The 24099-nt window shown below is 35.3% G+C and overlaps 1 protein-coding gene across 7 annotated transcripts in view; it reads left to right on the forward strand.

Moving 5' to 3' along the window:
* The window catches only part of AGFG1 (ArfGAP with FG repeats 1), a 71860-nt gene that overhangs the window by 30822 nt on the left and 16939 nt on the right, over positions 1–24099 (forward strand). For 4 of the 7 annotated variants that reach the window (XM_081242464.1, XM_081242462.1, XM_081242463.1 and 1 more), the window contains exons 3-7: positions 11030–11145; positions 14709–14871; positions 15898–16051; positions 21479–21598; positions 23640–23849. In XM_081242464.1, the coding sequence (XP_081098590.1) occupies positions 11030–11145; positions 14709–14871; positions 15898–16051; positions 21479–21598; positions 23640–23849 (763 nt within the window). Of the gene's footprint in view, positions 1–11029; positions 11146–14708; positions 14872–15897; positions 16052–21478; positions 21599–22262; positions 22335–23639; positions 23850–24099 lie in introns of all 7 variants that reach the window. The other 3 variants (XM_081242468.1, XM_081242466.1, XM_081242467.1) reach the window with 3 other exon arrangements.

Consider the following 24099-nt stretch of genomic DNA (forward strand, 5'->3'; position numbering starts at 1 on the left):
TAAATGTGTGCCTGTGTTTATAGGCAGTAATTTGCAATGTAAACTTGAAGTAATTAATTACAGTAATCTGAAGCTAGTGCAGGGCCTAGTAGACTAGATCTGTAGACTAGAGCCTGAGATATACTATAGTCCTTATGTATATTAAATATGTATATGAAGTTATTATAAAATAAATTAAGTTCAGCAGTCTGCTGTGGAAGGAATTTGTTATTCAGTAAATGGAGAATCAATTAGAATGTTAACTGACATGGTACACCAAAATAAATTTAAGAAAAATTTTAGAGTTAGGAAGCCATAAAAATATAGAAAATAGTCTCAAAGTATTTCCCTACAAGATACTTATTAATCTTAAGGGGAAAAATAGTGACTTTACTGTGGAGAAATCTGGCCTATATTGTTATAACCAAGTGATTAAAGTTAACATCACCAGGAATGGGACAAACTGACATCATGTGCTTCCTGATATGATGCACTGGGAAGGATACAACATCAGTTATGTGGTATTCCTTCCCAAAATGCGTAACATAACTTTAATTATGAGGAACCTAAATTAAGGAACGTACTATAAAATAACTGACTTGTACTCTTCAGAGATGTCAAGGTCATTAAAGACAAAAACAGAGTAAGGAACGGTTCCCGATTAAAGGAGACAAGACAGTTATGGATACTGTACCAGGAGAACTTTTTCCATTTGCTGTTAAGGATACTGTTAAGATAATGGTTAGTCTGTGGATTAGATAGTAATAGTATAAAGTGTTAATTTCCTGATTTTGATAATTGTGTTATGGTTATAGGAAAATGTCCTCATTTTTAGGAGATACACATTTAGAGGTAAAAGGTTCATGTCTGTAATTTAAATGGTTCCAAAACTTTTTTTGGAGAGAGAATGATAAAGCAAATGTTAATCTTAGAGACTCTAGGTAAAAGTTTCATGTCTGTAATTTAAATGGTTCCAAAACTTTTTTTAGAGAGAGAATGATAAAGCAAATGTTAATCTTAGAGACTCTAGGTAAACAATACATGGGACTTCTTTCCACTACAATTGCAACTTTTCTGTAAAACAGATTATTTCATAACTAAAAGGCAGGCAAAACTAAATGGTAGTGTTTAAGGTTAGCTGACTACATATTTAACATTTAAACGTGTGGAGACTTTATAGACTAAAAGCAATGGAAGAACTCACAGAAGTAAAAATTGGCAAATTTAGCTAAAACATGGAAACTTACTAAAGACATAGCATACAAAATTGAAAGAGCAATACAGGGTACAGGGTAATTTACATATGTCATCTTAGTTTGATAAAATAGGGCAGCTGATAATCTTTCTCCAAATTACTTGTCCCTTTGCTAATATACTAAATCTTACATTTATAAAGCTGTTTATAAAGCACATTCATGAATAGATGTGTTTAGGAGGTGGGGGGCAGCTTAGCAAGCTCATGCTCCTTACTGAAGAAAGGGGGGGGAAGACTCCCTCTCCTGGGAAAACCACAAAACACACACACAACACACAAAACACACAGCTGTTTGGACTAAGAATGGATGCCTAACCCTCGGGGCCAGGGACTAATCAGATCCTCTCTTACGAAATTGAATTAAGGTTCACAGAGGCTGGATTGAAAAGATGAATCACTTAACCAAAAAGGCAGTATGTAGTTGGGCCATGTGAAGTCTTAACAAGTAAACAGGGAAAAAGAAATTGTACTAAGATAAGCAAGAGCAGGGATTAGACATAGTATGAGAAGCAAAAGTGATAAACTATGTGTTTGCAGGGGGCGGGGTGTGGAGAAGGACTTTGGAAACAGGTAATCAGACTGCCTAGGTCCCAGATGGCTTCCTGTTTGCAGCGCAGGTTCCCATGTTTTAAGTGTTACTGTTCACTTTGCATAAACTTGTTTTATCTGATCAAATGTGGCTGAGTTTTGGTTCTTCGAAACCTACATGGAATGCAATTCTGACGTTAGAGACATTAAATAAAACAAGGCATGAGAGTGTGCTGTGAGTTGTATATACTGACTTTTACCATAGGTGTCTGAATTAGATCTGCTGTTCTCCTTCACAACTCACAAACACTTGCAGTTAAGGTTTATTGCTATTTCCACTTCATTTAATTTCTCTCTAGTATCCTAAATATTTTCTTCTTTTATCTTTTCTATTTCTTTGTAATTATCAGTTATTTTGAAAAGTGTTACTCTCTCCCTGAAACTTAAACTATGGTACTTTTCTCCTTCATTCTCAAGTGAATGGGTATGTATAATAAATTGGCCCTTAGGTAGTCCTCACTCTTGGAAAGTTCTTCCTGCAGGGAAAGGCTTCTTTCATTTTATGTTCATCTCTCTGTTGTTATTCCCCATGCACATTATAACACAGACTTCAAAAATAGGCTTTTATTTATTATACTATTTAAATCATTATTATTCTTGGATGCTGGGATGGTATCATAGTAAGTCCACGTTGCACGTAATTCAGGCATCGGCAAGCTTTTTCTATAAAGAGCCAGATAGTAAATATTAGGCTTTTGTATCATACAGTCTCTGTTGCAACTACCTAGCAAAGCAGCCCTAGACAATAGATAAACAAGCAGACATCGCTGTGTTCCAGTGAAACTTCAGCTGTAAACACAGGCTGTAGGCCAGATTTAGCCTGGGAGGTGTAATTTGCTAACCTTTGTCCTAAATTTGATTTGAGAATTTGGATCAGTGAATTTATTACTTCTGCGTAAGTTGGTAAGCTGAATGTTCTAGGTCAGCATGTATATTTTAGATGGAACGAAGGGGAAAAAAAGATAATTTCTACTGTATATATATTTCAGGGCTGTTAGGAAGTTGCTTCCACCCATGCACCAGATATTTATTTAGTGTCTGCTCTATGTTTGGCAGGCACTGAGAATACAGATAGTGGGGAATCGGAGAGAAGGTTCCTGCCACGTGAAATTTACATTTAGAAGTTGTGAGATAAAGGTCTGTGAAAATAAATAATACATTGTGATAACGTGTATATGAGTTTTGGTGTGGGGAATGTTACCCCTTTGGAATGGGTGGTCAGAGAAGACTTTATGAGGGGGCCTTTGTGGCTGGAAAGAGTGATGATGTAAGATGAGTTTGCAGAGTTAATCAGGTGTGAGATCCTATGGGGCCTAAACAGGTGGTGATGAAGGATTTGATTCTTAGGCTAAGGAAGCCATTATAAGGTAGTTCATGCTTAAATTAAAAAACAACAACAACAAACTAGGATTAAATAAATTGGATTTGATGTCTCATAAATCTGATATTCCCTCACATACCCAAATTATCTGTCTGGTTCACAAAGGCTCTGGTGTCTCGGTGGTCTGCACATACAGCTTGTGCATGCCTGTTTTCAATGACTCAGTTGCATATCTTCTAATTCTTGCTAAGACATTTTTTAAAACCAAATTTTAAGATGGAATATACCATACAGTCTTCAAAAGATGTAAATAATTGCAGGACTATCTGTTTCTTTGCAAAAGGCATATGGATAGTGTTATTTCTTTAAGCACTATTAATGAGAATAAATCCTTTATAGATAGGTCATCACTGAGAAATACCTGTCAGCTGTTGACCTAGAAATACTAGCATAGTCATGCTCATGTAGACTTGGGTGAGTGTAGAAAATTTTAATCATGTACTTGTTTTTTCAGTATTTAACTTAAATCATGACATATATATGAGATATTGTTTCTGATTGTTAATTTTTAGGACAAAATAAGGCAAAAAACCCCCCAAAAACCCTTGTTTTCCCTTTTAGGGAAAAATGTTATGTTGCTGATAGAATTTGTGTAGGTCTATCATAACTCTCCAGAGAGCTTCTAATGTTAATATTTATTTCTGCTAAATTTTTCTTTCTGCTTCCAAAAAGTGGATGTTAGTTACTTGCTCATGAATTTTTCAGTTCCTTAAGTTTCCTTTCTTTTTTTTTTTTTTTTTTCAGTACGTGGGCCTCTCACTGTTGTGGCCTCTCCCGTTGCGGAGCACAGGCTCAGCGGCCATGGCTCACGGGCCCAGCCGCTCCGCGGCATGTGGGATCTTCCCGGACGGGGGCACGAACCCGTGTCCCCTGCATCGGCAGGCGGACTCTCAACCACTGTGCCACCAGGGAAGCCCTAAGTCTCCTATTTGTTCCTATATTTTATGGGCAGTACTGTTAACTGCTGTAATTATATCTAACAGAAGAAGGCACTCCATCTCTCTACTAAGGAGAGAAAGGACAGAAAGGAGTCTGAACTCTAGTTGATGTGTATAGGTTGGCTTAATGAAAAAAGTTTCTCTACTTCCAGAGAATCTTTCTGTCCTTTCCTTATTTTTATATCTTTGGACCTAGAGGTTGCAAGCAGGGTCATGTCACATTGTTTATTCTTTGTATCTCTTTTGTGAAAATAAGGGGTTGTCTGAATCTTAAAGGTAAGTATCCATTCCAGCAAGTTTCCACTCTATTTTGTTGTCCCTGAGAGGATTATAAAACTGTAACATGTTATCTCTATTCATATCTATTTGTCTGATGCAACACTGTTTTCTTACTCTTCTTTTTATATGTGAGTAATTGAGAATTAGTATGGATGTTCCCTATTCTGGTGTTCATAATTGAGTTTGTGAAACTGCTTGCACTGCATGTATTTACTATCATGATTTAGGTTCGGTGCTGCATAGCTTTCAGCTGCCCTTCTAGCTCTGTCTCCAAGCACCTGGTTTGTCTGGATACACAAATGGGTTTTCTTGCTTCCTGGCTTCTGGGGGGGTGGTGGGGGGCGTTCAGCTGATGGAGAACATTGTCAGCGGACCAAAGAAAGGAAGGAGGGAAAGGTTAAGATAAATTTACTTCCTTAACTTCTTTCATGTGGGATTTCTGTAGCCTGGCTGCCTCCTTTCATTGAAGGTCAAAACTCCCATCAAATAGCCCTCTTAGTTTTAAGGTTGCCAACCACTTCCTCTCCTTCTACCTTCTCTGCCAGTGGGTGGTGGTAGGTCCTCCTGTTGCTAACCCTGGGACACTATACTCTCACTTGTGATTTCCTTACAGCCTACCTACACTTTAAACAGTCTCTATTAAACTTCTCAAATTACCCAAACTGAGTGTGCCATCTCTTTCCTAAGGCAACCCTGACTGATAAATATACTTTAAAGTATTTTAGATTCTGTCAGTGGTTATTGTGATTGCAATCCTAAGTGGATTAGCACTAGAATAAGGGAAAAAATTATTCTGACAGTTTCATGAACTTATTCTGTTGGTTGATGTGTGATTTTATTTTTAATTCCTCCATAAGATCTGGTTTTGGGTAGTATCGGCCTGGTTACTGAGCACTTAATATGGCACAACCCATTGTTTTAAGCATTGTGGGGAATTCAGAAGTAGGTGAGACACATGCTCAGTAATTCTAATAAAAAGGAGTTTGTGGTAAGTTTCATGTGAGAATTACAAGTGCTATAGTAGTTCAGAGAGGTTGATTGTTCCATTAAGACCACTTTGATTCCATCTGCAGCAGGACTGAAGAGAGACCTACAGTTTCCTGTGTTTCTGGTAAGGCCTGTATTTCCCAGTCCTTGCTTACTTCATCACCCCATAACACACCAATGCAAACCACATAAGATACCAGACCCCAAAGTAAGAATAACTAATACTATTTAAAATTCACTTATATATACCTGTTCTGAGTAGACAACATATTAACTCATTTAACCCTTCCAACATCTCAGTGAAGCAGGTTCTCTTACCTGAGTTGGAATTCACATTAAGGCAGTCTGATTTCCTAGTCTAGGCTCATAACTACCATACCTACAATATTATTCTCTAATTAAAACTATCCACCTCTCCAGAGAGATCATCAAAACGAATCCATCATATATGCAGCCCTTTCAAATGATGGCTTTTAGGTATCCTCGTTGCTCCTCAGTGATGTTTCAAGGCCTGCAGCCCTGTGTTCCTCTTGCCAGTAGCATTTATCACTTGCTCTGTCATCCTGTTGCAGTCATACCAGTTAGCCCCCCTCATTCAGTATAGATTTCAGCACTTCACTTAGTGAGTGTCTTTCTTCCACTAGTGTTAATCATTTCTGCCAATCCCAGTGTCTACACAGATAACTCAGCCTCTGGAATTCTTTGACTTATTATGTCCAGTAATCCTTCCTTCTGTTTTAGACTTTATTTATCAGTAACTGTAATACTTCTCAGATTTCAAGTGTAAGCATCCTGTTCTCTGACCATCACTGCTTCTCTCTTCCCAGCTCATTTCCTTTAATTTCTTACTCCAACAGTTCTGGGACAACCTTAAGAGACCTCCAGTCCACTGACGCTAAATTTCTTTGTTGTGTATCATCCTTATTGTGTTTTCATTTTTCTTAACCTAGCTTTTATTCTGTGGTCTGTTGTTATAACCACTCACTTTAACTCCTGTTATATTTTACCTGATTAAAGCCAATACTCTACCTACTTTGTACCTAAACAACCAGATGAGACTGGTGGAAAACACACCACTGTCTTGACTAGTTTCACTTTAAATACTTGTGACCTCAAAACCTTAGTGCTGCCTGCAGTTTTAGTTGGTTCACTCTCCCATTTTTCTTCAGCTCTGAAGAACCCTCCCTTTTCAGTTGATGGTGTTTATTATTTTACTTTAAAAGAAAAAAAAAAACCAAAACAAACATGGAGAAAGGAGAACTTTATACTTTCCTATCAGCAGATCTACAAACCTGAAAGAGCAGTTTCAGGAGAATGGTAGGAGCAGAAGCCAACTTTTCAGGGACTAAAATGTGAATGGATCCAAAGAGATAGAGGCTGTGACATTTTCCCAGATGTATCTCTGGAACACTGTCTTTATTTAATGACTCTTGCTCAAGAAAAGGTTTAGTGGCTAAGTAAACTTGAGAAGTGCTGAAAACTATATATAGTATTTATATGGAAAGGAAGTTTCCATTTGCTGGCCTAGATTTTACTAAAGCATTGGTTTTCAAACTTTGGCCTATTTCACAGTCACCTAAAGGGCTTGATTGCTGGATAGCATCTCCAGAGGTTCTGATTTCACAGGTCTTGGGTGGCTCCTAAAAAATTGCATTTACAACAAGGTTTTAGGTGACACTGATGCTGCCAGTCCAGGAAATTGGGGAATCCCATTTTGAGAGTCACTTCACTTGAGTAAGAATTCAGCTGCCAAGAGTGGCAGGTATAGTTAGGATTTTGAGCAATATAGCAAATAGCTATTGTGGGATAGCATAGTCAGAAGAAATAAGAGCTGACTAACAACATGATGGAACTTTGATAGTAAGATAGCAGGAATTTGTAGTGGACCCAAGCAGTGAGTTTTAATTATTTTCTCTAGCAGTTTGACCTGTCAGAGAGAAGGATCAGAACCACCAGCAGTTGGTACAGAATTTTGAGTAACTCCTACAGGCTGCTAATGGCAAATATCTATAAAATTTATCATCAAGCACTCCATCTTTGCTTTGTATTCCCATGTTGAGTGCCAAGACAATAACTTTATGATCTGTCTTTAACCCATCTCCTTTTTATGTTTGTATCAATATGTTTATTATTTACTATTCATTAATTGTTTTTAGTTAAAAAAATTGTATATGTTAGTTAATAGGGGTTTTGGAATACAAAGACTAAATGTCATGAAGTGAACTAAACTAATTCTGTCAATTACAGTTAATAAGTCTTCGAGCAAATTTCTCTTGTTTTCTCACTTGGGAATTTTTAAAATAAAAGAATTAGAAACTACCAGTTCTCGCTTTACGAATGTAATTGTAAAGCCACAGAATCTTTTCCTGAGGAGAGTCTCATGTGGGTTTTTTTTTTTAGTGTTTTAATTTTATTGGAGTATAGTTGATTTACAATGTTGTGTTAGTTTCAGGTGTACAGCAAAGTGATTCAGTTATACATATGCGTATATTTATTCTTTTTTAGATTCTTTTCTCATGTAGGTTATCATACAATTTTGAGTAGAGTTCCCTGTACCATACAGTAGGTCCTTGTTGGTTATCTATCTTATATATAGTAATGTGTGTCTGTTTATCCCAAGCTCCTGATTTATCCTCCCCCCTTAACCATTAGTTTGTTTTCAATATTTGTAAGTCTGTTTCTGTTTTGTAAATAACTTCATTTGCATATTTAAAAATTAGATTCCACATATGAGTGATATCATATAATATTTGTCTTTCTCCGTCTGACTTCACTTAGTATGATAATCTCTAGGTCCACCCATGTTGCTGCAAATGGCATTATTTCATTCTTTTTTTATGGCTGAATAGTATTCCACTGTATGTTCTTGATCCATTCCTCTGTTGATGGACATTTAGGTTGCTTCCATGTCTTGGCTGTTGTAAATAGTGCTGCGGTGAACATTGGGGTGCATGTTTCCTTTTGGATCATGTGGTTTTTTAAAAGTAGCTAAATATCTATTGGAGAAGCTGGCCCTCTACAGGGTTTATATAGTATTTCTAGCGTAAGTTGCATTACCATTCCTGGGTATCTGAACTTCTTGGGCTTTGCCACTGAAATGTTTTTATAATGAGATTGTGCCTTCACCTAGGCCTCACTTGTGTCAGTTGTACTGCCTTAATGACTTTGTAGTATCTGTACTGAGCCTAGAGTAGGAAGGAACCACAAGAAATTCTATTTTGAACATGCTTGGGGTACATAATAAGAGAGGAAAAGGGTGAATCCTTTTTTCCTGTCTTTATTTCTCTCTTACCCACTTCAGTGAGGAGGTAAGCTTGAGAAGGGTGCTACCTTTCTGTCTGATTTCTCAAATCTTTGTCAGGCTTTTGAAGTTAGATACTGCCTTCTTTTCAGTGTTACAACTGGTTATTCTTTAAAGTAATATAATTTTGGAAACTTGTGGATGTGTTTTTATAGCATTACTGAGGAATAATTAATTATAATAAATTGTGTATATTTAAAGTGTACAATTTGAGTTTTGACATATGTTAAACCATCATTACAGTAACAAGATAACATACATTTTCATCACCCCCAAGAGTTTTTTGTGCCCCTTTGTAATGCTTCTCCTGATCTGCTTTCCATCACCATAGATAAGTTTACATTTTCTAAGATTTTAACTGAATGGAATTACATAGTATGTACTTTGTAGGGGATGGTTCTGAGGTCTGTCAATCAGCATAATTGTCTTGAGGTTTATGCACGTAGTTTCTTGTGTCAATAATTTGTTCATTTTTATTGCTGGATAGTATCTTACTTGGATATTCCACAATTAATCCATTTACCTGTTGATAGACATTTGGGTTGTTTTCCGTTTGGAGTTACTAGCAGTAAAGCTGCTGTGAACATTTGTGTACAAATCTCAGTATGGACATGTGCCTTTATATTTCTTGAATAAATACTTAGAAGTAGGATGGCTGGGTCATATCGTAGGTATATGTTTAACTTTTAAGAAACTACCAACTGTCTTCCAAACTGGTTGTACCATTTTTACATTCTTGAGAGTTCTAGTTGTTCCACATTCTCACCAGCATATGATATGGTCAGTCTTTTTTTCTTTTTCTGGCTAGAACCGTTATTATTTCAGAAATAACCATCCAGTGTAACTTGAGGTGGTTAGAATAGTTATTTCTGGATGGCTGTAATAAATATTTGTCAAAACACCAAGTATCTCAATAATCATACACTTACTTCATAAGAACTTCCAAAAGTTCTTATGTATCAAAAAAAATTACAAATGGCACAAGAGAGTTAATGGTCTATAGAGGAGAGAAGGAAAATTATTCTAGGGGAAATTCTGATGAAGCATTTTCTCCAGTGCATTTTTGATTAACATAGTTCGTGAAAAAAGCCTTGCTTTGCCTTCCTTTAGTCTTTTTTGTTTTTGGCCATTCTAGTGGTATGTATGAGTGTCTGTGTAGTGGGGTCTCAGTGTTTTTTAAATTTGCATTTTCTACATGACTAGTGATGTTGGGATGTTTATTTGCCATTTGTATATCTTCTTTGGTGAAGTGGCCAACTTTTCTGCCCACTCTTAAAAAAATACTGATTTGGGGTCTGTTTTATCACTGAGTTTTAAGAATTCAAGGTTCTATACATTTTGTAACTACCTTTTTTCAGTTGGTGGCTTGCCTTTTCATTTAATTTTTTTGAAAAGCAACAGTTGTAAATTTTTTTTTTTTTTTTTTTTTTTTGCGGTATGCGGGCCTCTCACTGTTGTGGCCTCTCCCGTTGCGGAGCACAGGCTCCGGACGCGCAGGCCCAGCGGCCATGGCTCACGGGCCCAGCCACTCCGCGGCATATGGGATCCTCCCAGACCGGGGCACGAACCCGTATCCCCTGCATCGGCAGGCGGACTCTCAACCACTGCGCCACCAGGGAGGCCCAACAGTTGTAAATTTTGATGAAGCCCACCTTATAAATTTTTTCTTTATAGTTCTCTTTATGCTTTGTGTCTTATTTGAGTTCTGCATCATTTCATTTCTTTGATTTTACTGAAAACTTAAATAATCTCAGATTCTCATTTTTTAGTCATTAGGGAAAAAAAAGCATAGGAGGTAATTATAAAGCTAGAGTTCTATCTGCCTTGTATTTGTGTTATGTTTTACTTTAATAGCATATTACTTATGATTCTAGTACTTTTTATTTGTTCTTTTTGGTTGATTTTTACTTATCAAGGATTCAGGAAATTGCCACTCACTGGTCTAATTCCTTTGTTTTACGGGGTGAAGGAACTGAGGTTCATAAAGGTTACATGACTTTGCTAATTGTTTACAGTGTATGATTATTTTACGACCAAACAATCTGAGGTCCTCTTAAATGCCATTTCACTGTTTGTTTCCCTGTGAGGAGCTGTTCTTTGTGATACTGTTGATAAGATTTTACTGCATGCTGTAACATTAAAATAAATTTAGTTCCTTCATTTGTTGCTTCTTCATTGATCATTGTGATAAATATCCTCATTGAAAGCAATATTATTAAAATTAAGTAGGTTATCTTTCTGAGAGAATCTTAATTATCTTAAAATTTCATTAAGTTAAGATGTCGAATTTAACACTTTTGTTTTTTTAATTCTTTCCAAAGGTCTGTAAACAGATTTGGCTAGGATTATTTGATGATAGATCTTCAGCAATTCCAGACTTCAGGGATCCACAAAAAGTGAAAGAGTTCCTACAAGAAAAATATGAAAAGAAAAGATGGTGAGTGAATAGTTTGTGTTTAGAGCAAAGCCTCCCCAAATCACATTAATTATGGGTAAGATTAGTATAACAGGAAGGAAGGAAGGAAATAAGAAGGTAGGTAGGTAGGTAGGGAATAAGGAAATAGGTAGAACTCATTATACTTTAGCTTTTTATTGAATTTAGTTTCCACACACCTTTACGTCTGCTTTATCTTAACTCATCTGTGCCTAGCAGTAGCCTGTTTCTTATCACCAGGCCTCCTACCCTTTTTGGGGAAGTTAGGGATTCTTCCTTCTAAACCTTCTCTATCCCTGTTAGCTTCTCTAGACATTTTAGTCTTATAAAGCCTCCTTTCTTAAAATCTTCCTTCATTTAGCAAGTGTTTATTTACTATCTTTTATATACTAGGCACTATGCTAAAGCACTCATGAAGCAATCTATTCATTCACTTAATTGCATGTTGTAGTAATTCTTTGCTCAAAATATCACTCACTGTCCAACCAAGAAGTCATTTTACTCTACCTGTTTAAGAAGGAAGATTTTATACCTTTTTAACTAAATCTGTCAGATGTTAATTTTTAAAAAGGAATTAAAACAGGTATGTATTGGCTAGTAAGCCTTTTAAAGCAGAGGAGGGGGTATATTCGTAGAACTAGTAGTGTTCAATTACTTTGAGCTCTTCATTTTTACCTGTATGAGTACAATTTAAGTCAGTTTACTGAGACTCAATGATGAATTCTTGGTTGTTTCTTTATCAATATTCAGTAGTGTATATTTTCCTTCTTGGGACATTAAGAAGTTGAGAGAGAGAGTCACAAATAGAAGGAATAGGTAATGAGGAAGTACATGGCCTCTTGTTTCCCTGAGGAGCTGTATTTGAACCCAGAGAATACCTTCAAGAGCTTGTTTTGGTTGAGGGAATACTTACCATGGTTATGAGTGAGATATCTCTACCTTCATTAGGTGAGCATAGTAGAAAGAAGTGGCTCTGATTTGTATGTTCTGTGAACTTTCTATTCTTACTGTTCCCTAGAGGAGACTAATTTTTGCCAGGGCTATATATTCAGCGTTACTAGAAACATTAAGTATGAATATAGAAGAAAACATATCAGTAAGATTTTAGTTCAGGAAAGAAAAAACTTAGAAGATGCGGTGATAGTAAAAACATGGTGCCATAAATGATTCTCTTAAAATGAAGTGTATAATTATCTTTTTATCATTTTAGTTCTTAATTTCTTAGACCTTTTCCTAGACCCTTTCCTGTAGTTAAGACATTTCTACTTGATAGCCTTGGCCTAATTTTTGATTTTCCCAACAGTTTTACTTTTACCAGCTCAGAGTTAGTTTGAATAGGACTTATCTGGGATTTCAGATAGTTTAGCTTCAACTAGTAAGAGAAAAGTGTGTGTGAATAAGGTTTATAGAATTAAAACCAGGAACCCCCCCCACATTAATAATAATAACAACAAAATAAAAATAATTCATTCAAACAGTAAGCAAATAATTGTAAACCTCCAATAATTGTAAACCTTCAATAATTATAATTTGTGTTATCTTTTCTGTCCTGAGAAACAGGATAGTTAATAAGAGTAATACAAATACAAACTTCAGTTGGTGGGTAGGGGAGAGGGAGTGACCAACATTCAGCTAGGCTGGGACCTGTGCATTTTAAACTCACACTCCTGCATACCTGCATACCTGCATACCTGTGATGTGTAACTAGAGTGGTGCAGTGGTGTTCCCCCCCCCCCCCCCGCCCTGGTATGCGGGCCTCCCACCACCGCGGCCTCTCCCGTTGGGGAGCACAGGCTCCGGATGCGCAGGCTCAGCAGCCATGGCCCAAGGGGCCAGCTGCGCCGCGGCATGTGGGATCCTCCCAAACCGGGGCACGCACCCGCGCCCCCTGCATCGGCAGGCGGACCCCCAACCACTGCGCCACCAGGGAAGCCCCTGGTGCAGTGGGTTTTTAACAGGACATAAGCACTATCCAAATGCAGTCTCCCTAAAAAGCCTCACTGGGCAACTATACTTAAAACATTGAGACTGTTGCTGTCATCTAAAGGGATTTTGAAATTGTTCTTTTAACCAGTTTTCAGACTCAATTCCTGTGCTATACGTGCTTAGCTGTTTTACTTTTAGTTAAGCAAGCCTTTGAGCCAAAGACTATTATCTGATTTTATCCTTTAATAAGACTTGGCTATACTCAGAAATTGGCATTATCACTGATAGGCCAAATTATGGGAAAGTGTGACTTCCTGTTTTCTCCCATACACTGGAAAAAACAAAGCAGTTTTATTGTTCGTGATTATTATATAATTTGATAATAGCCAACACTTGTGTAGCTAACACCTGTACCAGAAAACTGTTCTAAGTACTTCATAAATGTTAACTTGTTTATACCTCATAACAACCATATGTCAGTGTTTTAGAAGAAAATTTGGATGCACAGAGAGTTGAAGTAGTTTGCCCTATGTTTCATAGCTATCGAGTGATGGAGTTGGGATTTGAACTCAGATTCTAGAACAGAGTAGAAAAGCTCTGTTTTTCTACTTCTCCCACCTGTGTGATACGGGGAAGGAGGGTAGGTAGAACAAACCCCAGAAATACAGAGAGCAAAAGCTCGCACATAATCCCAGCTCTGGAGATTAGCGTTGCCAATATTTGGGCATTATATTCTTACTACCTCTCTTTCCTTCCTTTACTCCCTTGATCCCGTGAATTCTTACATGTCTGAGATCAAACGTGAAAGACCTGTAAAGTCTTACGGACATCTTTGCATGTCAAGACAGAGTAGCTATGTATTATTCTATTATATAGATGTTAGTATAATCCTTTTAAGCATTTTTCTCCTGGTGGATTTTGGTTTATTGTCTAATTTTTTGAAATTTTAAAGAGTGCTGTGATAACCTACGTATACATTTATGTGTATACAGTTAGTCAATTATTTCCTAAGGATAAGTTACTAGAAATGGTACTTCTGGGGCACAGTATACCTATTTATGTATTTTAATAGAGAGTAACACAGTTTGTAAAGTTTATACTCAGATCAAATGCGAATGTCATTTTAATTTACAGTTTTATTTGGTTACAAGTATTTTCATCTCTTTGTCTCCCTTGGTGAATTGCTTCTGTCCATTTAAAAGTTGGGTTGTTAATCTTATAGATTTGTAATAGACCTTTATATTTTGGGCTACTAACTGTAATATAATAAATGTTTCTCCTTCCTTCTGCTCTGTTTTCAAACGTTATTTATGAGCGTATGATACTTTGGTTTTTATTAACTATCATCATGATTAACTACGAGTCCTCTTTTTTTAAAAAAGCAGTTATTTAATATATTGTATTTATTAGAAACACTGTAAGTAAATAATCGAAACAAGTTTTGTGGTTAGTCTTTATTACCCTTTCTCTGAACATTTTAATTAAGTGTAGTCTTAAGCTATCAGTTCTAAGACAGTTTTGAAATAAGATTAATATCAAAACAGTCTTGTACAAAATTAGAATTAAGCTTATAATTTTGAGCTTAGTGTTCCCTACATCTTCCTTAGTTAACTGGCTGTTTAACTTTTCATATGTTTTAGGTATGTCCCACCAGAACAAGCCAAAGTGGTGGCATCAGTTCATGCATCTATTTCAGGGTCCTCTGCCAGTAGCACAAGCAGCACACCTGAGGTCAAACCACTGAAATCTCTTTTAGGAGATTCAGCACCAGCACTGCATTTAAATAAGGGCACACCTAGTCAGGTGAGTAGTTTTTAAGTCTTTGTAGAGGCTTCTATTTAAGGAGGATTGAGTACCATGAATTTGGGAATTCATTAAGACAGTTGCCTAACCTTGTATACCAGTAACATTATGTCCTAATGGTTTATATTACATTAAAAGATACTTGGTTAAGTGGTTGGAATGTGTCTATGTTCTTTTTGCTATTGCGAATGCTATTGTGAATACGAGTTTGTAAAGCTGTACAGGAACATTGTTATAACTATCAACATATATGTATCATACGTATCATATAACATACAGTGGTAAAACATGAATCTGTGGTGACCATCAGAGTTAGCACAGTATGGCCTCTGTGTTATTCTTTTACAGGAAAGGATTTCTCAAGCATAGAATTTTTTCTCCATCCTGATTGTGAAGCATGTTTATCACTGAAACGCAGGTGGCTTTGCATTACATAGCGTATTCAAAAAACTGAAGTCTTTTCAGCAGTTGGTGTCTAGAGTATATGCTTCTGTACTTCATGATAGCGAGCTGTGACAGATCTGTTACTGTGTGGCATTATAATGTCTGTCCTACACAAGAATGATTCTGAAGCATGGTACTATTTGAATTAAACTCCACCTTTTTAAATAATGCATATACTAGGGCATCTAGATAAGTTGCTCCACTTTCATCAAAGGTTTGAGTAGAAAATGAGAGAAGGGTAAAGTCAGTATATTGTAACTCTTCCCATGGATAAAAGATTTGTTCTATGAAAGCCTTGTCATCATACTGTCTTAGCAGTAAGTCTGTCTCGTGTCATGAGGTGTAACAACTGTTGTAATAATATTTCATTGCTTTTGATTCTGTACTTAACATTGAAAGATAATATGGGAATAGATGTTGAAAATTTGTGCTTTTGAAAAAACATCAAAGAACTCAAAACTCTACAAATAGAAGATTATGTAATCTTTAAACTGTGTTTTAAGCTTGGTGAATTGGAAGTAGTGGTATAAAAATTCAGCAAATCTGACTGGAAGCTCTTTATAGTTAATATGTGGTTTATAGTCTCCTGTTGTAGGTCGCTCTCAAGGGCAGCAGCAGGAAAAGAAGCAGTTTGACCTTTTAAGTGATCTTGGCTCAGACATCTTTGCTGCTCCAGCACCTCAGTCAACAGCTACAGCCAATTTTGCAAACTTTGCACATTTCAACAGTCATGCAGGTAAGTTTTTTTCCAGCAGCTTTTGCCAGAGTGATTGAATAATCATCAAATTAAATGTACACTAATTTAAGAATTGATTTGGTCATTTTGAAGCAGTTTTATTTGATAATTTGAAACTTTGCTTTATGTTTTTTGCGTGTATATATTTCACTGTTTTTTAAGCATAACAGAAGCCACTGCTTACTGAATTGATTTCCTATTTGTACTTTGGGATTTATTTTACCTTCTTTTATTCACCTATGAAATTGTGATGCTATCCCACTTATTTTTTTTCCTTTCAATTTCATGTCCTGGCTTATAGTTGGATAATAATGGTACAAAGTATGTCATGTATATATGCATCCAGAAATGTGCCTTTTGAGATAGTTTGGAAAATTATAGAAAACCTGCTCTTCAGCCATATTTCTTTCTATCAAGCATTGAAGAAATTTTTTGTTTTAAATACCAGTGGAAACATTTTCTAAGAATATGCTACAGAAGAAGTTGTGGTGCGATTTATGTATGTTTGTGTGTGTGTGTGTGTTTGCTTTTCAAAAGGGATTCTAGGATGAGAATTTCTTTCAGGAGGGATTGTACTGAGAAGGGTAAGAAATCGGGAGGCTCACGCTGTTAGGGCTGTGGTAGGTTTCCATCTGCTTTACATTGGCTGAGCCCAGAAGTCCAGAAGGAGGCTGAGGAGACTCTTCCCTTCATACTGTAGGTGGGAAACCAGTTCCCTCTCTGAGCAGACAGGAGCCCTAGCTTCTGTCCCCCCTCTTGCTTTCGAATGGTGTCCAAAAGAGTTGGTGGAAGAGTCAGTGAATAGAGAGTGACCCTTCTGTAATTTATGAGTATTCTGCATTTATCTCAGTTTTAGGTTTATGGAAATGTAATTTGAAATGATGGAAAAGTAACTGCCAAACTCTTTTGTAAATTTTCAGCTTATTTCATGACTTATTTCATGTTTCCCTTGTGTGTGTGTTTTTGTTTTGTGTTTTTGTCTCTAAACGCAATTTGTGAATATTTGCAAGTCAGGGAATTGATGGTACACTTTTCTGTGTAATCATATTAGCCAAAAATAGACAAGACAGTGCAGCTCCACAGACTAATTTGTACCGTGATTACCCTCATACTTTTAATAACTCCCTTAAAATGGTTTTTGAAAATAATTGTCATTATTTAATCATAGAAAATGTTAAAAGAGAGAGAAATGTATGATTTTATCAGATTGATAGAAGGTAGTAAATCTTAACTATTTTGTCTCTTTTCCACATATGGCAAAAATGGTAGGACGGATGTGTCTGTGAGGAAGTAGTTGAATAACCGTGTAGATTAGGTCAGGTTGCCTGAGAGTAATAGTTTTTTAGCCTGAAGTTCTTTTGTATTTACAGATGACTACTCAGATCACTTTTCTTACTTCATTTGATTGTTCCCAGGAGCATAAAATATATATGGATATTGCAAGAACAAGCTAATAAAATTACTCATTTATTTTCCCTTCTAGTATAGTTGATGCCATCTTTCACATTTTACCTTAAGTAAGTTTTAAATCGGTGTCACGGTTCAATCTGAAATGTCTTTTTCCAGAGCCTTTGCAAGCACTCTGAATTTTACTTTTCCATACATGGTTCATAGATAATAACAAAGTCATTGATAGCTGAGTTTTTGCCCTGAAATTATCATTAAAAAAAAATACATTAGGTGAAAATTTTCTCCTGAACACATTGATGTGACAAATGGAACTTTTACTAGCAAACAGTAATTATTCAGATACGCCAATCTGGCCAGCATTGTTTTAAAGAGAAAACTGTGCTTTTGCAGATGGTTCAATGGGTTAAAAGCCAGAAGTCTTTACCCTTCTTTATTTGAACATTCTGGCTGAGTTGGCGTGTGTGTGGATATGTGTCAGTGGTGGGGTCAGTATTATGTTCAGGAAAAGTCATCTTCTACAGAAATAGGCATGCAGTTAGAAACATAATTTACTACAGCATGTAATAGTTATTTTGCCTGGTAATAAATGTATCAGAAAACCTGTGAACTGTAAACTGTAATTGATTCTGGCCACACCTTATATGAGGGATGTCAAACTCAGTTGCCTTGCCACCCAGTTAACACAAATGAATAATATAATGCGGTGCCCCTTTAAAAGGGGGATGGTCTATAATCTCCTGTTGCCACATGAAAATACAGGCTTAGGATTACTAAATACACTGAAAACTTGTTATGTAATGTGAAATGCTCTCTTTTTAAATGTTAGGAATTAATGAAAATAAACTATCATATAGGTGAAACAAAGTCTGTTGGTTAGCTGAATTTGATGAGGGTTGCCTGTTTCCATCCTCTGGTCTCTACATTTTTTTTCCCCTTTCTCATGAGTATCTGTTGCTCACCGAAGAGTAAAGACAACTCTTGGCAAGATTCAGGCTCATTAACTTGGTGCCTTAAATTCTAAATTCTGAGTTGACTCCTTTGTACTTTTTGAATAAGACTGTGTAAAAAACATCTTTATTATTTTGTCACATTCTTTTTAGTTTGGATTTCTTTGTGTAGAGATTGTTTGAGGTTCCAGATAGTAATTTTTGTTTATCGAATTTATTAGTGTTTAATTTCCGAAGTTGTGCTTATCAGTTTCATTCTGCAACACTTCACAAATTTAAAAAGTTACTATAATCAGTTATTGAAGACAGTAGATTCAGTGTCTACAAATAAAAACGGATAGAAGTATTACAAAACCCTGTCTTGCTATAGTGAATAGGTATTTGATGAGTGTGTTTGGTGCTCTGGTTGGAAAACATTGGGAAAATATAAATGTGATAAAATAGGCTTGCCCAACAAAATGGATTGCATTGAACTGATTTTTTTCCCCTGATGATGTTTGAAACATGTTAAATGTAAAATTTTCCCATATGATCTCTAACTATAAGTTAAATGTAGAATATGTATTATTACAGGCTACAGATATGTTCGAGGTTATAAGCCACAAACTAGCTTAGGGACCCAGTTCTTGTTTCTACAAGGGACAGATGTTTCATTTTTTGTTCCCAGCTGTACAGCTAAGTGTTCAAAAAACTTGGAAACTTGCCTTTTGGAATATAATCCACTCTAAATTTGAGAATTTCCTATATCGTGTTCTCTATTCATTTGGTTTATAGTTACATTATCTATTTATTATCTATTTTGGCCTTAATAAACTTATTTTGTCTTTTAGTAGAATTTTCTTCTCTTTGGCTTAGTATTTCAAAGCTCTTAAGAAATTTATTTCTGTTGTTTCATAAGTTGTAGAATCATAGTGTTTGTTGGTTTTGCTAGTAGAGACCATCTAGCAAATCTTCTCATTTTGTTAATGAGAATACTGGTAGAGCCAGAACAATTGAGGGACTTGTCCAGTGGTTTACAGTTACTTATGTTAGGATGGAGTTCCCTGATTCTTATCTTAGATTCCCTTTTCACTAAACTGTACTTGCTTACTGGTGTTCTCAGCAATGCTAAATGGTAACTGTGTTTAAACTTATATTTAAACTGGTATAGTTACTCCTTTCAAAATATTTTTTAGGAAATTAATTTTTAAAATTTATTATTTATCTATTAGCATTTCTTCCATTATATTTCTTTTGGGGAAAGTAAAATTTCAGCCTGTAAAGAAGTTGAATTTTATCATATTAAGTAAAAACAGACAAAATATTGTAGGGAGTCCAGAATACAGAATTTATATTGTTAAGCAGTAAGCAGCCTTTTAATTTAGATTCTAGTGTATAGTGCTTAAGGGCCAGGTCAAATGTGTTTCAAAAAGGTTTTCAAGAACGCAGTGTGAGCAGTGACATGTGGGGATAGCACTCCACTCGTCAGAAGTGGTAGGTGCGAAGACACTAGAAGGGAAGTGGCACAGGTGTGTAGGAAAGGGGGGTTACTCTAGGTACATTCCTCCCCCGCCCCCGTCATATCCATTTAGATAGATAAAACAGCAATTACATGAAATACTGTTAAGTTTTCCTGATTTTCTTCCTAGAATAATGTTTTACTTTGTTAATGGAAAATTTTTTTGCTTAGTGACTTCTTTTGGTTTGTTTACAAGTAGAGTACATATTCTTTGAAAAAGCTTGGCGAACTCAGGCAAACAAAGAAGGAAATGATACCTACCTGAAATCTCACTACTTTGATTTAACTAAAATGCAGATTTTCTATGCACATGATGCCATGTTTAACGAAATTAGCAGATGAAAATGTATCTGGAATTTATTAACCTATTTATCTTATTTACTTTGCTGTAAGTATTTTTGTATAGGGCTAAATATTCTTTTACATGAATTTTTTAAATGGCTGCATTATATTCCATTGTATGATGTTCCATAATATATTTAAGTGATCTCTCGTCGGCCATTTGAGTTTCTCAGTTTTTCATTATTATAAAAAACACATTGTTTAGCTGTTAGATTCAGCCATGCTCATTTGCAGTATTCTCTCTTTACAAAAACTACCTAGAATTGCCTGCAAAGGGTTTAAGTGGTTCACTCACTTTGTTGGTGACATATAATCTTTCTCCATCTTTTGGACATGATTTTCGTTCTTACCACTTAGCATTCCCTTTCCTGCATACCAACCACTTCTTATTCTTATCTTATCCTCTATAAAAATCTTATCCAGCATCTGTTTTGGCCTTAAAAAAAGTCTTTTGAGTTATTTCATTTTACTTACATATTTTAACTTCAGGGAAGCCTAGAATTTTGCTCTTAGGTTGGTGACCAGTTGGGAAATATTAGTTGGTCTTTTTCACTGGGTATGAGGTGCATTTATGCTATGATTTTTACGTTTTTATCCTTTCTTAAGTTTTAATATTTTTTTAAAAATGGCAGCCTCCTAATAAAATATGAGTATCTTCAATGTATTTGGTGATCATGTCCTTCTTTTTATACACTCGAGTTTTCTTTTTATACACTCGAGTTTTCTTTTTTTAAATATGCTCTGGTGTGACATCATTGTAAACTCAAAAAGCAACCAAAAGATTTAATGTAATTAAGCCATCTTTGTATCATTATTTTAGATTCACATAACTGATGAATTACTTATCACTATTTTAAATCTGAATTTTCCAAATGTATCCTGTATCCTGCATCTCTATCTGCTTTAACTAAATATTTAGTGCTCTTAATTCAGAGTTTCCTTTAATAGAGGCACTTTACAGTACCATTCCTGAGGTCACTCAAAGGCCATTGTGTACAAATTTATCATTGTACAAAGCGTTTTTGGAAATTCCTGGATACCCTTTAATTAATTGCTTGAAGTTCGGTGAAATAAACACTGGTAGAATTTAAAATCAGATTTCTAAATGAATTTTCTTTAAAGTAAGTTGTGAGACATAGAAGGTTTCATAAAATTCTTAAATTCATTTATCATATTTTTCATTTATAATTTTCATATTCATTAACATATATTGTTCCTTACCATTTACAGCTCAGAATTCTGCAAATGCAGATTTTGCAAACTTTGATGCATTTGGACAGTCTAGTGGTTCGAGTAATTTTGGAGGTTTCCCCACAGCAAGCCACTCTTCTTTTCAGCCCCAATCTACAGGTAGAGCTCTCCAGCATTATGCTTAAATGTTTACTTCAAAAAATAAAAAACTCTCTAGAGGTAGTTTTGGAAAATTACTCTAAACTTAAATTCTGTGATTATCTGGTTCTAAAATAGTTCTGTCTTACAAAGCTCTGGGGAAACCTGAAATCTTTATATTTTTATTTGTTCGTTTGTTTTTCTGAACGCTAGTATTTTGTCTAATTCACATCTATTCTCCTTTTCCTGCACATGAATCTTCCTTAAATTTCTTAAGCACAGAAGTATTAAAGTACTTAGTATTAGGTTCACAAAACACATTACGATTTAGGCTCTGAATAAAGGAAGCTAGTTGATTGCTTCCATAGAACTAAAAACGTTAAGTAATTTTCAGGGCAACAAGCTTCAGAAAATAAATATTAGTAGTTGAGTAGATTATTTAACAATCACTTTAATAAACTTTAAATAGTTTTCTGTGCAGGAATTGGTCTTTAAACATTCAATACTCTCCCATAAACTGTATTGTTTTCAGAAACTCATTGAACCTTTGTTTAGATCTTTGGCTGATTATTTTTTGTTCAACTTTTAACTCTGTATTGTCTTAAAGCCTTTTCTTTCAATTTTCTTTCTTTCTTCTTTTTTTTTTCTTTAAATTTCATCATTTACATAATATCTGGCTGTCCAGCATTTAGAATGCTTTCATCTAGCTGCAGTTTTGGTGAATTTACTTCAGCTTTTCCTCTCCAGGCTTCCAACAGTAAGTTCTGTTGTCAAGTAGGCATCTTTTACTAATTTGTATGTTTTGTGCTATATTTTTTAGGTTTTTCAATTATAGAATGTTAATCATCTTTTAACGATAATCCTTCAGAAATTCTCACTTTTACTCTCTCCACTATTGCTAAACTCAGAGAACACAGTAGTATACCGTAACAGAGTTAGCTGATTTAATAATTCAGTTTTTATTAATTTGAAATAACTTTCTTCATACAGATTTTGAAAGCTCAGTATGTACTTTGTTCATCAGCTCCTTGTAACAGATCACAGTCTTTTAAATACAAACATTACTTAGTTTTAATCGAAAACAACTAGAGTTTAATTCCTGAAAGAAATATATTTGTTTTAGAATGCATAAAAAACTGATTGATGGAAAGTGTTTGTGGTTTTTTAAAAAATAGGGTGTAACCTTTCTGTTTCTGAAATACCTATAAGTGTGCTTTGCTCTCACTTTAATATATAAATATCTATATCTATATCTACTATCTTGATTGCTGAGACTAATGTTTAGTCATAAAGAACCAACATCAAAAGTGTAGCACCAAAAGTGTAGAATGAATATATACTGGTTTTAGTATTTTAGTAGTACCTTAGGGAGTACTCTAGAATACAGAACAGTCTTTAAAATCTTAGCAGGATAAAGTTGATGTAATAATTTTTTCCTTGAACTATACATTAGGGCATACTTTTGCTGAAGACATTGTGGTGTCATGTGTACATTAAATTATTATGTGGAATTAAGTAATAGCTCTTCAAGTAAAATAAGTCTAAAGCTCAAAAACCACCTTTTAAGAAATTTGGATCAAAATAGTACATTGTAAACATTTTAAATTTCTACCCTGGGATTTGTTTCAGCCAGGTCTTCCTTGGAACTACAAAAACTTCTGTAGTGTAAGATATTTTACATCTTGCCTACAGAGTTTGTTTAGGGAGAATTGGTAAAAGGTCATAGTATACATAGCTGAATGTTCTATGAAGTAACTGAGTTTCAAATTAGGTAGCCTGGAGATACTCTCCTGTGAATTATTCTCTTCATTCCAGGGTAGAAAATTACACACAGAAACTTGTTGTCCTATATGTTGCCAGGGCCTTTGAAAATCTAGTTTTGTAAATTATGGAAAGTCACGTGTAGATAATTACAGTTGAATGCCATTTGCCAGTTTTTAATTTTAAGAATTTAGGATTGCTTATAGAACACTTAGTTTAGGAAGAAATGATCATATAATCTTTATCAAAGGATATTGAGAAAAATCTAGCAATTTCAAGTTTTCTGTCTATTCTGTTACAGGTGGAAGTGCTGGATCAGTAAATGCTAATTTTGCTCATTTTGATAACTTCCCCAAATCCTCCAGTGCTGATTTTGGAACCTTCAATACTTCCCAGAGTCATCAAACAGCATCAACTGTTAGTAAAGTTTCAGCGAACAAAGCTGGTCTACAGACTACAGACAAATATGCGGCACTTGCTAATTTAGACAATATCTTCAGTGCCGGGCAAGGTATCAAGCTTTAAACAAATGAATATAAATTTGTATATTAAACAGTCCTCTAAATTTGGTTGTATTTATTAAAATCTGAGGATGTGCTTTTCTTAGTTGTATAGACGTTTAGTTTACACTAAATGTTCATGACTATTTGGCACATTTTGGATCTGAAATAACTACACAGTGGAAGGCCTAGAAACTAATTTGTAAACGTCTAGATTTAAAAGAAAATAATTGACAAAAATTTAATTTTGTCTTAGAAAGC

This window comes from Mesoplodon bidens (assembly GCF_964165515.1).
Source record: "Mesoplodon bidens genome assembly, chromosome: 8".
In the NCBI taxonomy this organism is placed as follows: Eukaryota; Metazoa; Chordata; class Mammalia; order Artiodactyla; family Ziphiidae; genus Mesoplodon; species Mesoplodon bidens.